Source organism: Mixophyes fleayi, chromosome 4 (assembly GCF_038048845.1).
Source record: "Mixophyes fleayi isolate aMixFle1 chromosome 4, aMixFle1.hap1, whole genome shotgun sequence".
NCBI classification, from domain to species: domain Eukaryota; kingdom Metazoa; phylum Chordata; class Amphibia; order Anura; family Limnodynastidae; genus Mixophyes; species Mixophyes fleayi.
The window spans coordinates 327,955,513-327,980,323 of NC_134405.1; the positions used below are offsets into that span (position 1 = coordinate 327,955,513).

General features: G+C 39.4%; 1 protein-coding gene across 1 annotated transcript; it reads right to left on the reverse strand.

The window, feature by feature from the left end:
- Nucleotides 1-1,596: 1,596 nt before the first annotated feature.
- Nucleotides 1,597-24,040, reverse strand: TTC38 (tetratricopeptide repeat domain 38). Its single transcript, XM_075210332.1, has 14 exons — nucleotides 23,923-24,040; nucleotides 20,407-20,484; nucleotides 18,285-18,366; nucleotides 17,213-17,384; nucleotides 16,278-16,451; nucleotides 13,711-13,786; nucleotides 8,487-8,606; nucleotides 8,184-8,243; nucleotides 7,418-7,456; nucleotides 4,503-4,584; nucleotides 2,906-3,071; nucleotides 2,653-2,812; nucleotides 1,895-1,968; nucleotides 1,597-1,719 (listed from the first exon to the last, which is right to left on the reverse strand). Exons 1-14 carry the CDS (start codon nucleotides 23,950-23,952, stop codon nucleotides 1,626-1,628), a joined length of 1,407 nt encoding a protein of 468 aa, XP_075066433.1. The 5' UTR covers nucleotides 23,953-24,040; the 3' UTR covers nucleotides 1,597-1,625.
- Between the last annotated feature and the right edge of the window lie 771 nt (nucleotides 24,041-24,811).

The following is a 24,811-nucleotide window of genomic DNA, read 5'->3' on the forward strand; positions in this document are numbered from 1 at the left end:
CAGAGCAAGTTTGTGCAACAAATAGCCCAGTCTGTACTGAACTGAATAGTGTATCCGAAGTAGGCAGCATGTTTATAGAATTACCAAACATCTACCAGAATGCATTAGGTCCCATTCCCTTGACACTTTCCTTATGTGTGAGATTTTCTTCATGTTTCATCACTGTGGAATGGGGAGGATCAGATGGAGACACATCCCTTGAGGGCAATTAGTCCTATTTGACGTCTCCTCTGAGCTCCACTTAGCACCCCACGGACCCGGAGACACACTATGCAGCCTGAGAGAGCTCATTTACTAGTGGAACTTTTTGACCCACCAAAGACTTAATAAGTCACCGGGAGCTTAGGAACAGGTTTTCCTGCTTATGATGAAATGGACAGTACCACACGGTCCTTTCAGCAGAGCAACGGGGGACAGGCTGAGGAAGACGCTCCAGCTTGGTACTGTGAATCTCTTCTTACCAGTAACCAGAGTGGTTTATATTAAAGAACCTGCTTCATTCTTACTTGGGAATTGCAGTTCTGAGCATTGCATCTATTTGTGAAGCGGATATTGAGAAGTTAAGTCTGATTGGTTCCTATGGTTTAGCGCAAACTGTCACAATTCAGCAATGTTAGTAAGTAACCCTCACAAATTACATTTGCTCTTGTTGTAAACCTTCCTCCTTTCCGCACCTTCATCATTATCCATAACAAGGTAATGTCACCTTCTGTCAGTCTTTTATTGCAGGCATGTGATACGTTTTTTTTTGTGTTTTTTTTGAACAATTACTATATTTTAATGAAAAAGTTTAACAAATGATTTTTCTAACAATTTATACAACATAGAAATTGATGTTCTAGGGCCTGATTCATTAAGGATCTTAAATGAAGAGGATTCTCATTTCAGTCTCCTGGACAAAACCATGTTACAATGCAAGGGGTGCAAATGAGTGTTCTGTTTTGCACATAAGTTAAATACTGCCTGTTTTTTCATGTAGCGCACAAATATCAACTTTAAATTTCAGTGTACAAATAAGCTATCAAGTATTTGTGTGCTACATGAAAAAACAGGCAGTATTTAACTTATGTGCAAAACAGAATACTAATTTGCACCCCTTATAATGTAACATGAGACTGGAGACTGAAATGAGAATCCTCTTCATTTAAGATCCTTAATGAATCAGGCCCCTAGTTATCATTTACAAATGTGTAGAATGAATAATGTAATTAATGTAATCTTTTGTTTCTTTTATTATTATTATTATTATTATTAATATTTATTTATAAGGCGCTACAAGGCATCCGCAGCGCCGTACAGAGACAAACAAAATCACAATACAATGGGAGACAGCACAGTACAATAAACACAGCAACTCAGTACGCTCAATGCACAGCTAGAGAGGGCGGGGAAGGGGGAGGGAGGATCCGAAAACGACGGGGCCCAAGAAGGGGGGCGCGGAAGACAGGGAGACCCTCAGGGGGGAGGAGGGAGCGAAAGTGGACGTGGGGTGGAGGACCTTTGAGGAGGAGGGCTAAGTAGCTGGAGAGCAGAGTTAGAAGTGGTGGAAACAGGAGGAGAGATGGCCCTGCTCAGAGGAGCGTACAATCTAAGGGATTCTTCTTCATTTTGTCATTGTAGGGCGTTTATACGAGCGTATGGACTGCAGTAGCCTTCATCTTCAGCCGCTCTGTCAGGGGCGAGTTGGGTCTCAAAACATCTCTCTCGCTTAATAAGCATCTGTTGAAACAGGAATAAATAAAATAATGCTGCTTATTACAGCAGTATCCGCTAATTAATCGGCTGATTCCTATAATAGTTGCAACCGGTTATATTTTGAAATTGCCTTGAAGGACTCAGTAATACACTGGATTTATTACACAGCTACGCTGCAGAGGGTTTGAGATTCTTGTACCTTGCTAAATTCTGACATGATTTTGTGTTACTGTTAATCGCAGAATGAATGAGAACTTGGTTGAAGAGGTCTCTCTGGAAAACAGAATATAGTAATAAAACAGACACGTTGTACCATGTTAAATATACATATACCACACACACAGTTTCCGTGTGGGAGGACCTTGGAAATCAAAACTTACAAGTAAAACAACAACGAAATTATTTTGAACTGTTAAAAGACCTCGGGGTAAATTTATCAAGCTGCAGGGTAACTAGGATCTGATTGGTTGCTATAGGCAATATCTCCACTTCTTCAAACCCGCAGCTTGATAAATTCACCCCTTAATGCTAAAGGAGGATTATAGTCAAGCTGTTACATGAACACTTTGTAACTGATTTCCAGTTGTTCATTTAGTATATAGGTGGAATAAATTATCAAGTAACTTTCTTCCCAACATCAATTACATGTATACACAAATTATCACTGGACTAAAATAACAGTATTCCTACATTTATTTAGTTTCCAAGCAACTCAATTTTATAATATTTGTTGGTTTTTTTTATTGTTTTTAGTTGTTCCACCAATTAAAATGGTTGTGCTGGTAACAGAAATATGTGACATAAATGTATTTTATGGAATTATTTTTGTTTTCATTGTTAACCTTTTATGCTGCAGCAGTTTCATAATAAGTACATGGTATGTAAAATAATTCATCAAAATTAATTTCAGCATGAAAATGTTCTATTGTAAATAAGTAAATAAATGTTTGCAAATACCTGAGCGTGACTGCCCCCTATTGTTGCTATCTGGTATCGAATCGGAAACATCAGCTCTACCACCTTGTCATAATTACCACCGTCGAACTCTACGAGGGCCTGACACAGCGGGAGGCCAAGAGGATCGATCAGCGAATGTTGATGGTTTTCACCTGGGGACCTGTGAACCAAATCAATACATGTTGTGCGTTGAGAGAGAGCGATAGAGAGAGAGGGCGATAGAGCCCTTTACTGAGACAAGCCGGATGCCTACTTAGAAAGCTCCTGCAAAGATTCCAGAAGCTGAGTGGTCATCTCACGATCCTTTGAGCCCAAGGAAGACATTAAGAAGTGAAGGTCATTGAAGATCAGCATGTGATCGCTGGTATGCTTCTTTGTAACTTGGACAAATTTTCCCCATCGGTCTCCCACATCCACACCTGGATAGGACACACACAGTAACAGAAATGAGGGTTCTCCTTAACTTTGGTAGAAATATATCCTGTTCTGGCACAGAATTGGTTAATCTGCAATATTTATTTAAAGGGTGTTCATTATAAAAATTCCAGATACTAAAAAAATATGCAATAATGAAATGTCATTTGCATTCTCATACAGATGTAGACTGCATATATTTATTCATTTTGTAATGCTTTAGGGAGACGTTTTCAAGAAGTTTTGATTGAGTTGATGACATACAGGAAAAATACCGAAATGAAAGTTGCTCAAATCAATTTATAGGGTCAGAGTTTAGAGGGTCGAGTAGGTGCTTGAAAAGGGTGGGGTTTTCCAAAAAGGAAAATATTACAGAGACAAATCCCCCAGCACACTGCTGTGAGCCAGTAAAATAGCGGATATTCTACTTGTACATAAAAATGCAGAATTCTCAGTTACACACATTTGCAAATGCACGATAATCCACTTGTTCCATCAAGAGGCCGATAGGGTGGTCCTAACTCTAAACAATGAGAAACTGATTGAGCAACTTCCATTTCTGTATTATTACTTGAGGGGCTTATTCTGGTATCAGCAGCTGATGGGGATTGCTGGTCCTCTATTGCCATTTGGAGGCTCCTAGAGGAGGTACCTCCTGCTAAGGTGCCTCTCAATTTGCAAACACATGAATGTATGACCCAGTATATAGGGCCTCTCATTGTTTAGAGTTAGGACAACCCTAGTAGCAGAAGCGCCGTGAAGTTGCGGGTGGCTTATCATGCATTTGTAAACATGGGCATAACACCAATGCTGCTTAGTGCAGTCATGTCTGAAAGTGATTGGATCGATTCTGACCGGATAATTCCTGGGGATCAGGCTAGTTTTAGGTCCACACACACACAGTTAACAGTCCTGCTTTCATTTGTTATTAATAATGTGGGTGCATTCATTCATTTTTTTATAAAGGACAATATGAATTGTAAGACTATGTATGAATATAGGGTAACTCAACCTTTAATAAAATGTATACATCTTTAAGATATATTAGTACAAAATAGCTGTCATTTATCATAGGTTAGATACACTCTCCAATAGTGTACCCAACAGCTTCCCTCCTCTTATGTTTAAAATGATGCCGTATCATTTCCTTAATGTCATTGAGGTTTCAAACACCCAGCGCTAATTGCTTTCTTGTCTGGGTGTTCTGAAACCTCAGTGATGTCAGGAAGTGATCCATATATATGGTCCAATGGACACCACTGTAAGCAAAGAGGGGGATATGAGTTGTGAGATACGCTCTGTATCTAACCAAAGGACAAAGAAGTAAAAGCCAGGTAGGGGATTATTTACAGTGACTATCAAAGTCACTTAGCTATATTAACCTTTAAACAAGTGTAGGTTCAAAGTCTACTAAGCAAAGTCCCATAGAACCATACCTTCCATCTGGAGACGATGCAGAAGGGACGAATTATCTACAATATCCAGCAAGCTTCCACTTGTAAAGCAACAAGGGGCAATCTATGGTAGGGGATATAATCCACTGCATTAATGATCAAGGTTACATTTTTCTGCTGTGCAATGGTCTTAAAGTTATTATAAGTGTATCTCATTTGATATGTTTATTTGCAAAAAGGACTCGACTCTCGCTCATGTTTTTAAGTGATCTGAGGAGCATGATGAATGGTCCTCCTAAGCAGTGTTAGTATACAAGGAAACAAGGAAATGTTTTGTTACTGGGACTTAGCAAATATTTTTCAAAACCTACAACCATTGGAATAAATGAGCGATATTAAAACGTTATATCTGTGAAGAGATTAATATAGTAGTTCTCCTTATTGGCAATTAAAAAAACAAACAAACAACCTATACTTATGAACATTGTATAGTTGCCCATTTGAGGAAAGAGTAAAAAGGTTTTTGTGAATACCAATGTGATAGACTCTTAATAGCCAACTATACTATAAAATCACTACAAGCATTTAAGGAGCCAAGTTCTGCCAAAGTTTATACATAGCGACAACAGCTGGATCAACACAATGAGCTACTAAATAGCCGGTAAAGCTTTACTTTCTTAACAGAGCTGCAGTGAATAGTCAGGTTAACACTGACAAAAGTATTTTATCTTCCTGTTTCATTTAGAAGAATGTCAGATTTGAGTTCTTGTGAGGAAGACAGATGCTGAAGTGTCACAATGCACTGTAAGGGGGGGTATTCAATTGTCAGCGTTAACGCTAAAAAACGAGCGCTCAAAAAATATTACCGTTTATACGGTAATATTGCGCGCGAAAAGCGTTAATACGGTAGTTTACTCGCGGAATTTCAGTGCGCGCGAGCGGAGAGCTGAAATTCGGCGAGAAATTACCGTATTAACGCTAAGATTTTTTGAGCGCTCGTTTGAGAGCGTTAACGCTAACAATTGAATACCCCCGTAACAATGTTTTATTTTGGGGGGTTTTTAAGCAGACAACAGTCAAAACGGATTCCAATTTCTTTACATATTATTAAAAAGTACATAATAGTAGGAGAAATGTGTCAGGTACTAAGACAACCTTCCAGGTGACGGTGTGTTCAGCCTGCTGATTCCATCACACAAACAAGACCAGAAGGATTCATTTGTTTATTCTCGATCACAGGTTGTGTATTAGACTCAGACCTGCTGACAGGATCATTCCATAGCGCTTTACATTTGGGAAACTAACAGTAATAAAACAATAGTGGGTAATACATACAGACAGAGAGGTAAGAGGGCCCTGCTCGCAAGCTTACAATCTATAGGACGAGGGTTTGATACACAAGGGTAAGTGCTACATCATATTGCACATTTCACCAGCTAGTGTGCAAAGGTTACAAAGTATTTAGTGGGCTGTATGGTCAGTCACACACTATGTTGGTCAGAGGGTTGTTGTCTTGTGTTAGCTATGTAGAGGGTGGTAATAGGGAAACCTATAGAGATTAAGAGGGTGATAGAGGAATATTATAAGCTTGCCTGAAGAGGTAGGTTTACAGGAACGCTTGAAGGTTTGAAGACGAGAGGAAAGTCTTGTGGTGCAAGGAAGGGAATTCCATAAAGTGGGTTTAGCCCAAAAAAAGTCCTGTAATCGGGAATGGGAGGAAGTGATGAGAGTGGAAGAGAGACGCAGGTTCCATTTTTTCTATTTAAAGAACAATGGTTTCCTAGAGGAGGATAACTGGGGATTTGAAAGTTAGTAACATAAATAGAGAAAGTCTTGCGAGCTCCACAACCAGACAGAAATGTTATATATCCTTTCAGCACTGCAACTTGAAAAAAAAAAAAAACACGATATATATTTAGTGCCACTGTCATTCTGAGATCAATTGATTACATTCCCCCAGCGTTGAATACAACCCCACTGGGCACAACTGCGCAGTGAAATTTCCAAACCTGACGAAACCGTTAGAGTTGATCATAAAATAACAATGTCATAGAACAAAATTATGGAGGCTGAGGGCTGCAAGCACCTGGGTCACTGGTTACAAACCAGCAGGGCAGCTAAGCCTCTGAAATAATGTAAGTGGGGAGATTACGTAATATAAGGTTAAATTAAGGCAATATAAGGGAGATTACTCTAAAATTTTGCGGGCACAGATATATTAACCAACTTGGCATATTAGGATGCTGTCCTGCTGTTGCGGGAAGGTGCAGAGCTTCTTCAGGTGCAAAAAAAAAGCCAAATACTAACAACACTTAGGGCTAGATTTACTAAGCTGCGGGTTTGAAAAAGTGGGGATGTTGCCTATAGCAACCAATCAGATTCTAGCTTTCATTTATTTAGTGCATTCTACAAAATGACAGCTAGAATCTGATTGGTTGCTATAGGCAACATCCCCACTTTTTCAAACCCGAAGCTTAGTAAATCTAGCCCTTAGATGGAGGCGACTGAACATCTACCGCTACTTCCCGAGGCCCTTTTGGTGTCATATTAACATGCGCACATGAATATATAATTATATAATGAGAGCTCCAGAGTCCCCTTATTGCCATGAGCTACTGGACACAAACCTGTAGGTTCCTGTGAGCAATATTAGAAGTAAAAACAGCTGCCATTAAATACACGGGAGGCTGTAACAAGAGACAGGACTTTTATTTTTGCCAACATGTTTATATCTATCAGGGACCAAATATCTGCAAAATGCTTTGCACAGAAATGTGATCCAATGTATGCCCATAACAAATAGATGCAATCGGGCACATAAAGGTGTTTCTCCTTCACACTTTCCCTAGTGATGAATGGTGACTACATAGAGTTTGTGGGGTAAGAAAACAAATATTGACCAACAGATCTTAAGAAAAGAAAAAAAAAAATAGGTAATACCAATGCCATGCACTTACGTGGTTGTCATAGAGGGTCAGGGCGGCCTCGAAGTCACCCTGGAAGAGAGGGGGTTAGACCACAAGGTGAACTATGCCCCTATAAAGCTGTATTATCATCACTGCGGGTCATAAAATATGGGCACTTCGACCTTCGTAAGGCATAAGAAACTCAGGTAAGTCACTATGCAATCAATACAAATGAAAGAGCCAGTAAGTAAATTAATGAACATCAATATGTACCAAAGTCTGTAAAATTGGGCAGACTAAAAGCATACTTGAAAACAGTTTTCACCTAACTACACCGATGCTGTTACACAGACTAACTTACAGGAGTTACATAGTTTGAGAATTTATTTGCAGTCTCATAGGTAACACTTGTGCCGTGTACACTGGAGCACAGGGGCATGAACAGATCATTTCCATCATTTATTTGAGCTTTGTCACTTTTTGCTCCGGCTCAGCATCTGCTCACTGTTTTTTCTTTTTTTGTGTCCCCATAGAAAAGTTAAGGTAAGACTGCATACATTATTTTAGGTTACATTATCATTGTAAATATATTTTCATTTAATTCAAAATCTGGGTACTTTAAGATCGATGAAAACCTTGAAACTGCAGAAATGCTTTGAAATAAAGCAGTGTGTGCACCTGTTGTAATACATGGACGTATAACACAGATCGATAAGGAAGGAAACTCCTCAATTCATTAGAACCTGACAATCGGGCGGCATCTTGTGTGGAGAGATCCAGAAAACCTGCACTGAAAATAAAGTTCAAAATGTCTAACCTTTTCTATATAGTATAAGGCCCAGTGCCAGTACACATGGCAAGCCAGCATGTCACTTCCCTGCAAGAGAATACAAACAATAACATTATTTTAAAATGCAATTACAAGAGAATAAAACAGGCTATACAAAGGGAATTGATGAAGGTCTAGAGGGGGGCACACACACACACACACACACACACACACATACACACACACACTTCTGCTGATACAAAAGGACATTCACACAAAATCATCTACAGTATCACTGATGTATACATACAACGCAGAGGTTTCTGCCAAATGACAACCAGCCACATTCACCTTCCAGTTGTTCTCAGTTTTCTGCAAAAAGGACAGGCCAGCCTCTATATCCGCCTTCATCTCATGGACATGAGCAATGGTGTGTACAGACCAAGCGTCTGTCTGGTTTACAGCCAGAGCCTAGGCGAAAAGACAATGTGCTGAATAGATTTAGGAAGGATACGGGTGTAAAAAGTAGAGAAGAAAAGTACATAATGTATATTCATAAGACAAAACTATGCCATGGAATCATTTGGCTAACTCATAATGTAATCTTACTGCATTATACCCAAGAACTTCAGTGTGTGTGTGTATATATATATATATATATATATATATATATATATATATATATATATATATATATATATATATATATATATATATATATATATATATATATATATATAAAATAGGACTGCCATTTCACCAGCTTCAGTGTGTGCCACCTACACGATAATTATCCCAGCTGATTGTAAATCATTATTTAGTGCACTTCTACTGCATTAAAAGTAGCAATCCCACAATAAAAATAAGGTATGTGTTTTCACAAGTCACCGTGGCAGGCTATAAGAAGAATGTTGGCAATTACCATTTTCCCTTGTTTTGTTTTTACTTCAGGCTGCTATATAATGATTTATGATTTATGGTTGGAGGAATGCAACCAGTCACATGGGACATGATGTGGCGAGCAGAGAGGCTTTGGAACGCCCCTCTGAGCTCTGACTTGCACTGTGACATCCTCATTCTCCTCCCTCTCCCATCACATGACATGCTGAGAGCTGTGAGCGTGTGTAGCAGACTGAATTAATCTGTGCCTGGCAGTCATATTTTTGCCAAACAGAGATCTTTTTAAACAGGAGATATTGATTTGTAGGAGGCAGCTAAATTCAGATGCAAAAAAAAGAAAAAAAGGACAAAAACTGCTATTTAAAGAAGAAAAAAAATAATGTATTTGGGATGGCCGCTTTACAAAAAACAAATAGATGCCTCTTATATGGAGTATAATAAAGGATTTTTTCACAAATAAAGATTTTAAATTTGTTGAAATCTTAGATTGGTTTATTTAAGTGTTAAATTTCCAACACTATGCAGTGAGACAATTATATTACGGATGGATTTGTTATAATTATATAATTAGAGATGTTCACTGACCCCCGCGTTCTGGTTTTGGATCTGGATTAACTTCTTGTTTTGAGTTTGGTTTTGGCAAAACCGCCCTTGCGTGTTTTGGATCCCTATTTGTTTCTAAAATCCCCATTTTTTTGTTAATATCACTTAATTTTGCTTCCCCCCCCCCCCCTACATTATTATTAACCTCAATAACACTAATTTCAAGTCATTTGCAGTCAATTTTGACCACCTTACAGATCACAGTATTATTTTCATACACTTTCGGACAAAGACTGCAGCGACCTGGCTGGATGGTAAGCGACAGAGCAATGACACAAACACATAGCAGTTCATAGCACATCTAGGACACATTGGCACACAGCAGTGGCAGAAGAGAAAAGTAGTGCTAGATGGAATTGACCTTGGGCTCTCCGACCCACCCTTATGTAAGATATTGAAAAGGACATGTACAGTTTAACAAAGCAAGCACTCCAGCAACAAGGAGTAACACTTTTGTGGCTGAAGTGCTTGGTTTGTTTGGGCCCACACAAAACAAGCTAACAATGGGTTTAAGGCACCTAAGGTTACAGTGCTGTTAATTAACTTTACTGTGGCAAGTCATGCACCAGTGGAAGCAGTTCTTGCCAGTGATCAGAAAAAGGCCATTGTCATGCCTGGGCATAAGACCAAAAAATCCACCTCTTATATGTGGAATTATTTTTACACAAATCCTGACAACAATTGTCTATCCATTTGTAGCATTGTAAAGCCACAGTCAGTAGAGGTAGGGACCTTAACCATCTAGGAACCTCATCCATGTTACGCCATTTGAAGAGAGTTCATGGAAAGCTTTTGTGAAAATCAGAAACTTATGCTAAAAAATAACAACAAGCAGTCCAGCATCAGCTATCTCCCTTCTTTCAGCTAGTTCCCAGCACCTGCAATCTACACCCCCAACACCTTCATCATCAATATCCTCACAAGTGATCGGAGTTAGTTCTGCATCCAATTTTCTAAGGCGAGATGACTCCTCCCCTATCCAGGACTCCTCAGAAGAATCCTTAGGCCCACTGCTGCTGCTCCTGCTGCTGGGCGTGGATTTTCAACCCAGAAGCAGACCAATAATTGACTGTTAAACAATCCTTTGCAAGAGGAAGCAAGTATGAAAGCTGTCACGCAGTCACAAAGCGGATCACAGATGCCATGGCAACTATGCTAGTATTAGATCTGCGTCCAGTATCCACTATTAATGCAGCTGGTTTTAGACAGTTACTTGAGGTCTTCTGTCCCCGTTACCAAATTCCATCATGACACCATTTTACTAGAAAAGCTATTCCTCACCTCTACCAGAAGGTTCGTAAAAATGTAATTATTGGGCTGCAAAATGCCATTCTACCCACTGTACACTTAACCACAGATATGTGGACAAGCGGAACAGGGCAAGCTAAAGATTTTATGACTGACAGCCCACTGGGTTGGTGATTTGCCTTCACCAGCAGGAACAGCAGCAGCAGGTACCCAAGAACATCACATTTTTCAGAGGCAGCTACTCTGTGTATCATCTGCTTCACTAAGAGTCATATTATTATTATCATAGATTTGTAAGGCACCACAGTGCTCCACAACGCCGTACAGTAGGGAAGACAAGGACATACGTAAAACAAGAACAGACAAGGCAGACAAAATGAATGGAGAAATGAAAACAAAGGGTATGGAGAACCCTGCTCATTAGAGAGCTTACATCCTAAAGGGAAGAAGTCACAGCTGAAACAAGAGGAGCGAGTGTGGCTCAGAGTGGAGATTGGGATAGTTGTGAGGGTGCATTAGTGTGAACAGTGTTATCGAGGATAAGGTCACCTCTAAAAAAGAGATGGGTTTTCAAAGGGCAACTAAAGATTTGAAGGCTGTGGGAAAGTCTGATTGAGCGTGGTAGGGAATTCCATAAGTGGGGAGCAGCACGGGAGAAGTCTTGAAGGTGGGAGTGAGAGGTGGTTATCAGAGACGAGACAAGGCGCAGGCCAAAGGTAATAGTGCTGAAAAACTAAGGGATGTCTTTGCAACATGGCTTATCCTACTTGGACTCTCCTGAGGCTATGTGATTCCTGATAACGCCACCAATATTGTTAGAGCATTACAGCGGGGGAATTCCATCATAGTCCCTGTTTTGCTCACACAATCAACTTGGTGGTCCTGAACTATTTATAAAATGACAATGACATGCAGGAGATGCTGTCTGTGTCCCGAAATATTTAGGGTAATTTTCGGGATTCTGCAAAAGCATGTAGGAGAATGCAGCAGCTGCAAGAAGAATAGAATTTAGGGGGAATGTACTTTAGTCCAGCTCAGTGGAGAATACTTTCCGTGTTGTGCAAGGTGCTGAAACCACTCGATGCAGTCACCTGTGAAGAGAGTGCAGACACTGTTAGCTTGAGTCAAGTGATTCCCCTAATTAGACTTTTTGAAAAGCAACAAGAGAATTGGAGGAAATGAAACAAAGCAATTCCGCTAATTACGTTGTACTTGTAGATTAAGTACTTTATTTTCTTCGCCAGGATACAAGAGTTTTCAACATCTTGAAATAGGATCATTACATTTTGGCAACTGTGCTTGATCCTTGGTTTAAGAGCTATGTCTTCTCTTTTTTTTCCTTCCAACTGACCCAGATCTCAAGAGATGCAATGAGCTCCTGGTCAGCAAGCTGATAGCTCAAGTGGTACATGACACAGTGACGTCTCCTCCTTCAGTTTCTCTGGAAATTGCTGCTAGGAAAAAAAAAAAAACTTAGCTTTCCCAAGACACCCAGTGATGCAGATGAGGTTGCACAACATTTTGACATTTGGTCTGGTCTAAAAGAATTGCCCAAAAATCGTGACAGCTCTTCCGTAAAATGAACTACAAATTCCATGAGGAAGGCCATTACCGGCAATTACATCAAAGTACACAAACTTCTGTGATGGTGGATTCCAGCGGGGATGAATTAGCATTGTTTGAGGATGATGTACACACTGATGAGGGTGAATTTGATGACAGTGTAGATTGCAGGTGCTAAAATCTAGCTGTGAGAAGGGAGCTAGCTGATGCTGGTATGCTTGGTAAAATTATGGGTAGAATGGCATGTTGGCAATTTTATGTTTTTCTATAGTAAACTTACACCTTTATTAGAGAGGTGTTTTTTTCTTTAAAAAGGTACACAGTTTTTATTTACACTTTAGTTTCCATGACTTAAAACCTCTTTGCACTTGAACATAGGCTTTAGCTCATGAGGTAGAGGGATTAGTATCATCATGACTGAGACTGGAGAGTGACAAGAACAATGCCACCCCTCCTATTTCTGTATGAGCTATGAGAATGTCACTGGAGACTTTTAAGAACACTGACAGCCCTTTTTTTACAATTTCTGTTTCAGCACTGAACACTGTCACCTCTCCTGTTTCTGAGTGAGCTATGGCACAGTAAAATGTAAGTGCAGATTTTGAAGAACACCGCCAGCCCTGTTATTTCTATTTCAGCAATGACAATTAGCAATGGAGCTCTCCTGAATGTCACTAGAGACTGCCAAGAACCCTGCTACCCCTTCTGTGTCCCTCTGTGAAAAGGTGCTGGATCGCCGTGGAGGGCGGTACATATAGAATCCAAAACTTGTGAGATCAGGCGAAGTAACAATGATGTTTTGCCTCCTTTTCAATTCTGAGGGCGCGCAAAAGTACAGAGCCAGCTCAGCTCGGTACTCAAATCTGCCAAGTTCGGGTGTGTTCGGTTCACGGGGAACCGAGCCTGAGCGTTTTTAATATACATATTTTTCCAAAAAAACAAACAAGATAAAACAACATATAGATGCCCGTATAATGACGTGAAGGGTCATAGGGCCGCATTCAGCCCAAGGCCCACCTGTTGCCTATCAATGCTGTATACCGACGGTCTGTATCTAATGGGAAACGCTGCTTCCCTGTCCAGCAATTGTAGTTTTCTAAAGGCCATCCCTGACAGGGAAACAATGTTCCCCACTGGTCAATAGATTTTTTTCTTCTTAGCGGGAAAAAAGAGAATTCAGAAAAGCTTGTACTATACGATTCATAGCAAAAGAAGAAAAAAAGAGAGATTAAGATTTTGAATGGTTTGAGATTTTCATTACCTCACTAGCCACTCTTAGGGCTTCATCGTAAAAGTTTGTTTCAAGTAGCCCAAAAGAATACATGCCTTTCACATAACTAGGCAGAAGAGAAACATATATCAAATACAAGTCAGATAATTGCTTTGTTCAATGATCAACAGACCACTGTACTTGTATCACAGACCCGGTCATGTGAGATCTCAAAGCTCAGCCATAAAGTGTACACATGGGGTTAAATGTATCAAGCTCGATTTTCTGTGAAGAGATGAAACTCGCTGATGTAAGAACCTGATTTTCATGTAAAATCCCCAAAGATGTGTTTCTGTCAAAATTGCCATTTCCAAAATCATTATAGATCGAAGTCCCGATTGTTTAGTAAACACATCACTCTTACACTGCCTGCCTATACAGCTGAAGGTCCGGCAGCTGTCAAAAGTTTAAAAATGGATAAAATGTTTAAAAAAAACCACTATTAACCAGACCACTTTTAACCCTAGTGCTGCCAGCCTACTGCTGGTTGCTTGAGAATCGAGGAAAAATTTGAATGTAGTCCCCCCGATTTTCATGCAACCAGCACTAGGCAAACCAGCCGGGGTGGGTGGCATTACAGCAGGGGGACACGCGGCAGGGGTCCCCCTGCCATAGTGACAAACCAACCCCAGGCTGTTCAGCGCTGGGCTGGATTCCCAAGGGAGTGGGGTCCACCAAAAAAAAATGAGCGGGCCTCTCCTCTAGGAATAACCAGCCCAGTGCTGAAAACACTAGGGCTCTTCCTACCCCCAAGGGCTGTGGGTGGTAGAGTAATATCGCCGATAATAAAGTAAAAAAAACAAACGAATGGACGCCGTTTTGTCTTGTGGAACTACAAGTTCCAGCCATGCCAGCGTGCCATAAACAGTCTGGGCATGCTGATGCCTGTAGGCAGCCAGGTCATGCTGGCACTTTAAGAGGCGTATTCAATTGTCAGCGTTAACGCTGAAAAACGAGCGCTCAAAAAATATTACCGTTTATACGGTAATATTGCGCGCGAAAACCGTTAATACGGTAGTTTACTCACGGAATTTCAGGGAGCGGCGAGCTGAAATTCCGCGAGTAATTACCGTATTAACGGTAAGATTTTGTGAGCGCTCGTTTGTTAGCGTTAACGCTGACAATTGAATACGCCCCGAAGAACCACAAGGACCAACATGACCGGACACCCATGGTTGGCTGAGACCTGTAGTTCCACGAAACTAAATGTTTACAAAACCACAACACCCTGTTTAAAACCACAACATTTTAATAAAAAATAATAAATCCCCAATAAATACACTAAACACCCTGATTCATACTACATAAATGTATTAAAAATAATAAAACCCCAATATACTTACCAATCTGAATTCTTCATCTGTTGTCAGCAGCATTTTATCCAAAATTGCCTGTAAAGCTTGTCCCAAAATAATTTGTATTCCAATTATCCATGCTTCGAAATATCTTCTGTTCCTCAGGCAGGAAGGGCTCCCAAATTTGTATTCCAAACCGGAACATGCTTGGTTAAAAAAAAAAAAATTAAAGATGACAGACGACGCTAAAACCGTTTGTACAGTGTACAAGCTGCGATAAGCAATGAGTTTAGCACAGCTGTGAGGTCTGTTTATAATCTAAGGTATTTTCCTATAGGGAAACCCCTCAGACTATAAACAGACCTTGCGGCTGTGCTAAACTCATTGCGTATCGCAGCTTGTACACTGTACAAACTGTTTTAGCGTCATCTGTCATCGTCTGGTTTGCCTAGTGCTGGGTACATGAAAATTGGGAGGACCCCACATTTTTCCCAGATTTTCACGCAAACGCAGTAGGCTGGCAGCACTAGGGTTAATAGTGGACGGGCGGGGGGACCCCATGCTTATTTATTTATTTTTTATATTTTTTTTACATCTATTTTTAACCTTTTGACAGGTGCTGGACCTCCGGCTCTATAGACAGACTGTGTAACAGATGTGTTTACTGATCACACAGCTAGGACACACAGGGAGAGTTAGCTGAACACAGGAGTGTTTGACATCGCAGCAAAACGCCAAAGATGACCAGCAATTTTGAAGATCAGAGTAAAAATCTCAGCTTAATACATCTGGCGAGTTTGGTATTAAAATCGCGGGTTATCACCTGCGATTTGCCACTATTATAAATTGCTGAAAAAAAAATAATCGGACCTTGATACATTTACCCCATGATGTTCTTCTGGGACATCACACAGGATATTAGACAGCCATTTCTCACTAGGCACTTAGAACAGGTCAGGAGTGGACAATATATCCAATTAAAGGGGAATTATTTCATAACAAGCTCTGTTAATTATATAAAGAAAACAAAGCTGTGCTAGGATAGGTCTCCGGTGATGAAGAACAGATAAAACAGACTGCCAATTATAACTGGATGAAGATGATACAAATTATTGTCACGTAATTAGTACATTAACAACTAGAAATTCAAATTAAAAAAATAACCTTAACAGATTTGTGTCTTTTTGTTCAACCTCAATCACTATGTCCATCCGTTATTTAAGGTAAACTACTTCTAATAATACAGAGACCAGACTTACGTACCTACTTAAAGGACGACTTGGGGTCCAGTGAGGAAGAACTCGGGCAACAGAATCTCTCAACTGTGTTTGCTGTCCGAGGTAAAAATACGTATCATGGGCAAATTTCAGAGCCAGCAAATCTAAGGGATGATTCTGTAAGATCTGATCCCAGAGAACAGAGGCTTTCGGTAGATTTCTACAAAGAAAATAGATTTAAAATTTCTTGCTCTGTTCAAATCGTTATTCATTTTATTGTTATTAAAACTTTATACGGAGACACTAAACTTAGCTGCTGTAATATAAAAAATAAGCCTGCAATATTCCAATAGCTGTGTGTATAGATGTTTAAGAATTTAAGATACTTGAAAAGCTGGCTTAACATAAGTCTAGGGACGGGGAAGGGGGTGTTCTGAGATGCGATAAAGTATTATGGTAAACAAAGGAGGACAGTCATAGTTGGCAAAGTTTCCATTACTCCGTTATTCCCTAAAGTCTTATTCAATTGTCTTTAAAAGTCTCTCACACACTAAACCTCCTCCATGGATCAAAGGCGATCGTTATGTCGGACTAGGGTCTGAGCACCTATTATATTCACTCTTCATCTCCTGCATGTCCAGGATCTCTTCAGCATTGAAGTAGTGGACAGAACAACTGGTAGCCAATCAGTGATCGATCAGAGATAGTGGAGATACCTGTGGGTTCCGCAACAGACTGGGTGCCCTGAAGGATGATGGACCTTGAATATGAAGCAGGTTCTCTCTGCACTCATTGAAGTAGCCAATACGGGTCATTTATGAACCGTACTGTGGATCCTCGATGCCATTTTACTGCCACCACTAATACTAGCGCATTTGAAGGCTCTTGCCCACCTCATGATCCTTGGAGCTTCCTTTCAAACTTCTAGATCTTAAAATCATACCAGTTATTGAAACACAGACATAAAGCATCATTAGATACCCTTTGGCGAAGGTCTCAACCGCGGCTACATGTAACAGTTCCCTTTCGGTCAGAGGCTGCGTCTTGGACAGATCGGACATAATTTTCAAATCATTCTCCAACTCCTTATCAATGAATGGTGAGCGGCCTGTACCGATCAGTTCCAAACCATTAGATATCACATGTCCCATTACTGGAAAACAGGAAACACACATTACTGCATACCACAGCAGGTAGCGCAACACACACAGAAAGCTGAACATACAATAGCAATTCTAATTTGTACCAATGCAACAAACATGAGGGCTGAATTTTAGGATTCAGCCAAATATCACATTCTGACAAACAATTCATAATTTGCATGCAGAAAAGTTGAAGAACAATAAAAACTTACTTCTTGTTGGATACATCTTAGCATATTGTAACCGACACACAGTTATCCTTTTTATTTTTAAATAACAATACTTTCAATTACCTTGAGACACAAATTAAGAACTATATTACTTGTGCTCTTATGACAAATAGGGATAATCTGGTCCATGGTCTTAGTTCGGCTGTCAACAGTTTATAGCTAAAGTCCTTAAACAAAATTTATTATGCGGATCTCCAACTATTTTTGAAATCACATCCACCAATTTATAATACAATGGAGTGAAATTAGTTTTTCTTTCCTACAATAAATATAGCATTTATGAGTACTGTTTACACATACAATATCAGGTGGATTTACAAGGAAAGTCAGGCTTCTAAAATACAACCTCTATTACTTCTAAAGAGATTTGACTTATTTATTACAAGACGGCTTGGCTAGCTGAGGTGGACCAAGAAGTTGGGTCTGGGAACTACATTACTTGAAGCGCCTAAAAAAAACAGTGAACCCTTCCTATTGCAGAAGTTATTATGTTTAAATAGCACATATAAGTGCAGCATTTCACACATAAGGCAGCTTAAAAAAATGAATACCAATGATTTGCAAACCATGTTAAAATTAGTTGGGAGATATTAAAGTGTGGTTTAATAACCCCTTTTAACATTTACTTAAAACACATTTCTCTTTAACGTTATATGGCCCTGACCGTAGAAAGGTACCTACCAAAATTTGGGTCAACAGCTTTAATTTTGGATAGACATCCTTCAATTCCTCCCAGAGTTTTGTCATTTGTCCTAGTAACATACTGGGGAAAAAAAACAATGTCAAAATTGTGTACTATACACAAGTATTAAATGGATATTACACTTTAAAAACGGCTGACCACCTTAAAGTGACTTTGCTTTATTAGTTTGTTCACTCCCTCCTGCAAAATTTACTAACATATAGGATTTTCTTTTTGGCTGCCTTCTGTACCTTTTGGCCATGTATTTATATCATCAGGCAGAGATGTTTATTTCTGTTGCCCTTGATTAGAACGGGATTCCACTTTGCCAGATTAATTACATATCTACAAATACAGAAGATGTCAGAAAGATATAACATATTTATTAAGTTACAGAAGGGTCTATACAAGCCCAAAAAATTAAAGTCATCTGAATATATTTTCTAAATCCTTTCCCTTCTCTAGAATAGTACTTTAGTGGAAGTATCTCTCCCTGGACCGCCACCATTTCTTTCATTGAGCAGAGTCCTGGCACATATCTATAGCCAGGACCTCCGCTCCCACTTTCGGCAATCCTCGGGTCTCTACGGAGGAGAGACCCTACGCCGGGTCTGTAAATGTAAGCTGGCTGCTGATTGGAGGAGAACACCGCTGGATAGCAAATTGGATCAAGGCTTTACCATGCACAAAACTGGGTGCTACTTCTTAACCAAGTGGTCACTTCTGGAAAATAGACTTCTTTCTCCAGTCAATACTAGGGCACAGTAGAAGCCAAGGGACGCTATACCTAATGTACAAATTGACTTGTACAATAGAGTTACAAATAATTACATTTATGGAAACATTTTCACACTGACAGATCTTGATATGTCCAACATTGAATTAACATTTACCATGCAGCTGGATTCAAGCTATTGCTCTCAGTTTTTACCCATTTTCAGGCTTAAATAGGCCCCTTAAAGTGCCCTTTAAATAAGGTTACATACAGGAAGTCGGCAGAGTATAGGAAAGATATATTCCCCCACAACCACAATTTTATCTAAAACATATATATATAAATCTGTTTTACAAGTATTTAGGTAAGTTACAACAACTTTTAAAATTAGATATAAAATATGAGAAATTTAAATGTCCCCTTTTTTATGTCTCCGCCCTCAGTTATCACAGGGTAGAGTGATTCAGTTATATACGCAACTGTGTCAAAGCTGGGGCAATAATCCAGATGTCTGCTTTCATTTTCTAAACTGTACTAGAAAAATGATTGCTGTAGGCAACATCTTTTTTTTTACATAGATATCTGTAGAATAGCTTTCATAGATGTGAATTATATACAAAGGCTGTAGATGTAACAAGGCTGTCCGAACTCAGCAAGCCAAACGGTGCTGTTAGCTTAAAATGCAACTGCCCACTGAAAGCGCATTGTAACAAGGAGAAATGGCAGCTAACTGTACTCACAAACCACGGCCAACATCATCCAACTTTCCAGTTGGTGATGAAAGGTTCTGACCACAACGGCAATTACAGAGGAACTTCCATCATCTGTGCTAATGACAGGGAGCAAGACGTTGGAAAACTGGGAGCTACGGCTAAATGAGAAATTCACCTCAATAAAACATTTTTAAACCCCAATTGTTGTGCCCTAAGGTTTATTTTTGCCAGAGAACATCGAACCACCAATCAATAAAAAAATAGCAATTCCTTCTTAGCATAGCCGACAAAGAGAGGGATTTTCAATGTATTTCTTAAAATAAAGATCTACACGGGCAACTTAGTCACGTTTGCCAATCTAATGTGCATTGTGGTCCGGAGTCAGCACTTCAGTTGTTATTGAACCATCTCCAATTGATGTTCAGCCAGGAGTCAAAGGCCACTTTTGGGAATACTGAATCAACACCAACAATCCTGCCCAAAGTGGAACGCCATTTGTAAACTTTAACTTTGCCAAATTTATAGTCTATGATTAAAGCTGGGATAAATTCGCTGTGTTGTGTTGTGTACTTGGGATAAGGCCAAATCCGGACTGTGAAATATGTGGAATTTGGATGACAAATGCTGAATGAGACAATATTCCGTAGAAGGGTTGTGAAAATTGCATTACAAATGAACAGGATCACACATTACCTGAAACATAGTGGCATCAAACAGTTTGCAAGCTTCATTACTTGTAGTAGAAAGGGTCATCCCAGCATCCTGCCAGGCCTGTAAAGTAATAAACACATAAATATACAAGTGTAGTGTACAATTGGCGAGCTAGATATGCTCTACTAAACCTGAAAAACATATATGCATCGGAAATTCTAAGTGTTTCCTTTTACACATAGATATCAACTCACATATCAGTTTGAGTCAAAAAGAAAAGGATTTATATCACTCAAAATTATAAACCACCCCTTTAAAATTATAGTTCCTTGATTTACTGAAATAATTAAAAAAATCAGAAGTATATATACACACACACCTGTTGACATTAAAAAAAAGTTATAGATAAGACAATATTGATTATAAATAATCTAAAAGTTATTATGTTCGTATTGTCGCTACCAATAAATATTGTCCGATGCGATTAATGTGGTTCCAAAGCACAAAAGAGATGTAATAGCAGAAGATAGCAGAATTACAGCAAACCATGACGGCGCATAAGCAGGTATAACAAAATACATGAAAGTTTAACTGAATACTTTATGACTGAAACCGTTGGCACCAACTAAAGCTTCAATCAGAACGCTCTGGGGACCAAAGCCAGAGATCAATAATTTATACACTGTATAGTTTTTGTGACCCCTGTGTACTGGTTATTTGGCATATGAAATAGTGATATTATTTATAACTAGGGTTCGCAGTGTGCAATTGCGTCATTAGACGTGGCGTACTAATTGCAATCGCACAGTAAACCAATATTAATTAATTTAGCCGACTTCATCCACTCATTCAACTTCCACAAAGTATGTATAATACATATTGTATTTTTAACCTGTGTCTTTTTATGCCAACAGTTGTGTATAAAAAAAAAAACAACAAAAAAACAAAATCAATGAAAACCAATATTACCTAGTATTGGCAACAGCAAAATAGTACACACAACAGATTTAAACATATTAAATATAGAAGTAATTATTGGATAAATCAGTGAAGACCCTGATCAGAATATATCACATGGGGTATGGCTAAAGAAAAAGTCAGATTCATACTAATTTCACGGAAAAAGTCAGATCCACACTAAATTCATACAAACGCACCCGGACCTTGCAAGATCCATAAAGTGTGGAGCCAGGAAATTCTGTGTATATTTAGGGGGGTATTCAATTGTTAACGAGATGCCTTAAAATTTCGCGCTCGAAAAAAACCAAAAAAAAACGCGCTCGTTTTTTCCTGTTCGAGCGCGCGTTTAAAAAAAAAAAAAATCAATTCAATTGGTTTTTTGCATGCACCCCCTCGCGCTCTATTATTGGTCCTAGCGAGTTTGAAATGGTTAAGTCACTCATTTTACTATAAAAAAATAAAAGAAAATTAATGCAATCAAGAATGGCCCCAGCACTGCAAAGGAGATTGGGCCCCTACACTGCAATCAAGAAGGGCCCCCCACACTGCAATGAAGAAGGGCCCCAGCACTGCAAAGGAGATTGGGCCCCTACACTGCAATGAAGAAGGGCCCCAGCACTGCAAGCAACAATGGCCCCCCCTGTACAGCAGAATTAAAGATTTTACAAGGAGGTAAATTTTTTGAAATTTACAAACATTTCTTGAACACTGGCCAAGCATGGACATTTGTAAGGTACAAATATTTGTGGGACAGTGGGCAAGCCGGACATTTATTCGAAGGTACAAAATAATTTTTGTGACTTTGCGTAAATTAGTGTGTGTAGGTAAAGCATCATAAAACTGAGGATTTCGTCCATGGTGAGTATTTTGTTTTTTGTTTTTTTCAATAAAAGTCTATGGTGTACATGAGGGTGTTTACTGTATTTCTAGGGGTTTTATTATTTTTAATAAAGATTTGTGGTTGGAATGAGGGTGTTGTGCTTTTATTTAACATTTTGCTTTGTGGAACTACAGATCACAGCCAGCCGTGGGTGTAAGAGCATGTTGGCACTTGTGGTTCTGCTACAAGTGCAAACATGCCCTGGGTGCTATGGGTACGCTGGTTCTTGTAGTTAGGCAAGTAGCAGCATGCCCACACTATTTAGGCCAACATGGCTGGCTGGGACATGTAGTTCCACAAATCAAAATTGTTTTTTTTTTTCTTTTTTTTTCATACAAAATCCCCATTTATTACCCTACTACCCACAGCCCAGGGGTAGTAGGAAGAGCCCTAGTGCTATCGGCACTGGGCTGAGTGTCCCTAGAGGGACCACAATCCCTAGGGAATCCAGGCCAGCGCTGAACAGTCTGTGGGTGTTTAGTCATTATGGCCGTGGGACCCAAACTGCATTCCCCCCCCCCCCCCCCCCCCTGCTATAGTGCCTATCACCCCGGCTGGTTTGCCTAGTGCTGGTTCAATTAAATTAGGGGGAACCCTACGTCAAATTTTTCAAAGAGTTTAACTCACACATCAATAGCCTGCCAGCACTAGGGCGAAGACTAAATAGAGTGGGGAGCAAACGATTTTGCTTTTAAAAAAGAAATAAAAAAACATGATACTTTTTGGCACAACCACCCCCCCCCCCCCCTTAAAAACAAAAAAATTATATAAAAAAGTTTAAATACATGCACCACTATGGTTTTTTCTAAAGGGGGAAATTTCCAAAAATTATTAATTATTATACACTTTTTTAAGTACTTTTCTCTTTTATGAACTTTTACACCTATTTTCTCAGTTTAATGTATATTTTTCTTAACTTAATAAAAAAATGTTTTCTTTGAGCAGACCATGGAGGTGCGAGATAAAACAGCATATTTGCCTTTTTCACACTCAGCGTTAAAAAACAATTGAATAGCTTTTTCCGCTAAGGGTTTGCAGCCAGCCTATACTTTAACATTGACAAACGCTTGGAGCGCGATAACACCGTTTCGGTAAAAAAAAAAAAAAAAAAAAGATTAGAATTGCGTGAGAAGTTTTCGCGCTCGAAAATAAGGTAAAATAGCAAAAAAATTACTTTACACGCTCGAACTTCCAAACCCGCTAACAATTGAATACCCCCCTTAGTGTGGATCCAGCTTGCCTCAGAGGTGCAAGGAAAACAGAGCAGAGATTATATAAATAAAACACAAATGCATAATAGTATAACCAAAATAAATACATCAAGTCAAACTATATACACTCACAAGATCCTTCAAAGCACAGGTGGAAAATTCATGATTATTCAACATGCTCTGTAAACATCAATATGCATTGACTATCAAGTGGCAATTTGCAACAAGATAATGAATGCTCTGCAAATCTCATTCAAATAACCTAATATAGAGTTTGCAATACAAAATATCTGGATGGCACCTACACTTCCTGCAAGAAAATAACATATTTGCACCCTATACAACAACACACACATTATATACAGTATATTCTATCAGATACACATAAAATGCAATTATATCTGTTTAAATAAATATGATTAGGAAGTCAAGTGACTTGTGTTTCTCTCTGCAGATCAGTGCATCCCCCCAGCAGAAGGCACTGGTGACAGGTAGGTTACTACTTACCTTACAATCTCTCAGGCAGACAGATGTCATGTTTATATCTACTTGACTGATACCTGGACTGTGCAACTAAAGCAATGTATATAACATGAGTGTCTGTAGTATGTCACAGTCCAGCCCTTAGGTGGGAGGAGATCTGACTGCAGGGAGAGTCCTACAACCAGGATCTCATGGGTCAGGTCATGTGTGTCCTTCATCTGTTTCTGTGTTTAGCGCATAACTTGCAATGCAGCAAACCGGCCATGCAGATTTCCAGCATGTAGATGCAAATACATGACAACGCCAAATACCAATCCTTTATTCAGACTAAATATTGCATTTATCCTGCGGACATCACTGGGTTTTGTTTTGCACTACACAACGTTTCAGCAGAGTAAGTAAGTGATTGCACCGCGAGGACACCTATAGTGGTCTGTAGATGATAGGATGAAAGTTCCCGCCCTATCTGCGAGGTGGGCGTGGCTTGCTGAGGCGGGAAACTTGGAAGCAGTTGATGCCAGTTGTGTGTATGGCAGCCTTTCTGAACTGACAGGAATATCACATTAGCATTCGATGCCTGATGGACTAAAAAAAACAAAAATGCTCCTGGTTGTATTGGGATGGAACTGAGCTTTGTATCTTTGGTTACATCTTTTATCGTATCTATTGACTTTTATTTTATTTTATTTTTATTTTTTTGTATTCAATTGTGTATTTTTGCTGTTTTTGCTATCTGGCCAGAGGCAATTTTGTTATCACATGTGTTTTGCAATACAATTTTCATTTTTATTTGTGTCTTGTTTGTTTGTTTTTTTGTTGTGTTAGCGCCAAGGAGTTATTTTTCTACTGTTCCCATTGTGAGGATTTGGGGTTTCCTCTGTTCTCCTGTTCGGCAGCTTGTCCCATTTCTGTT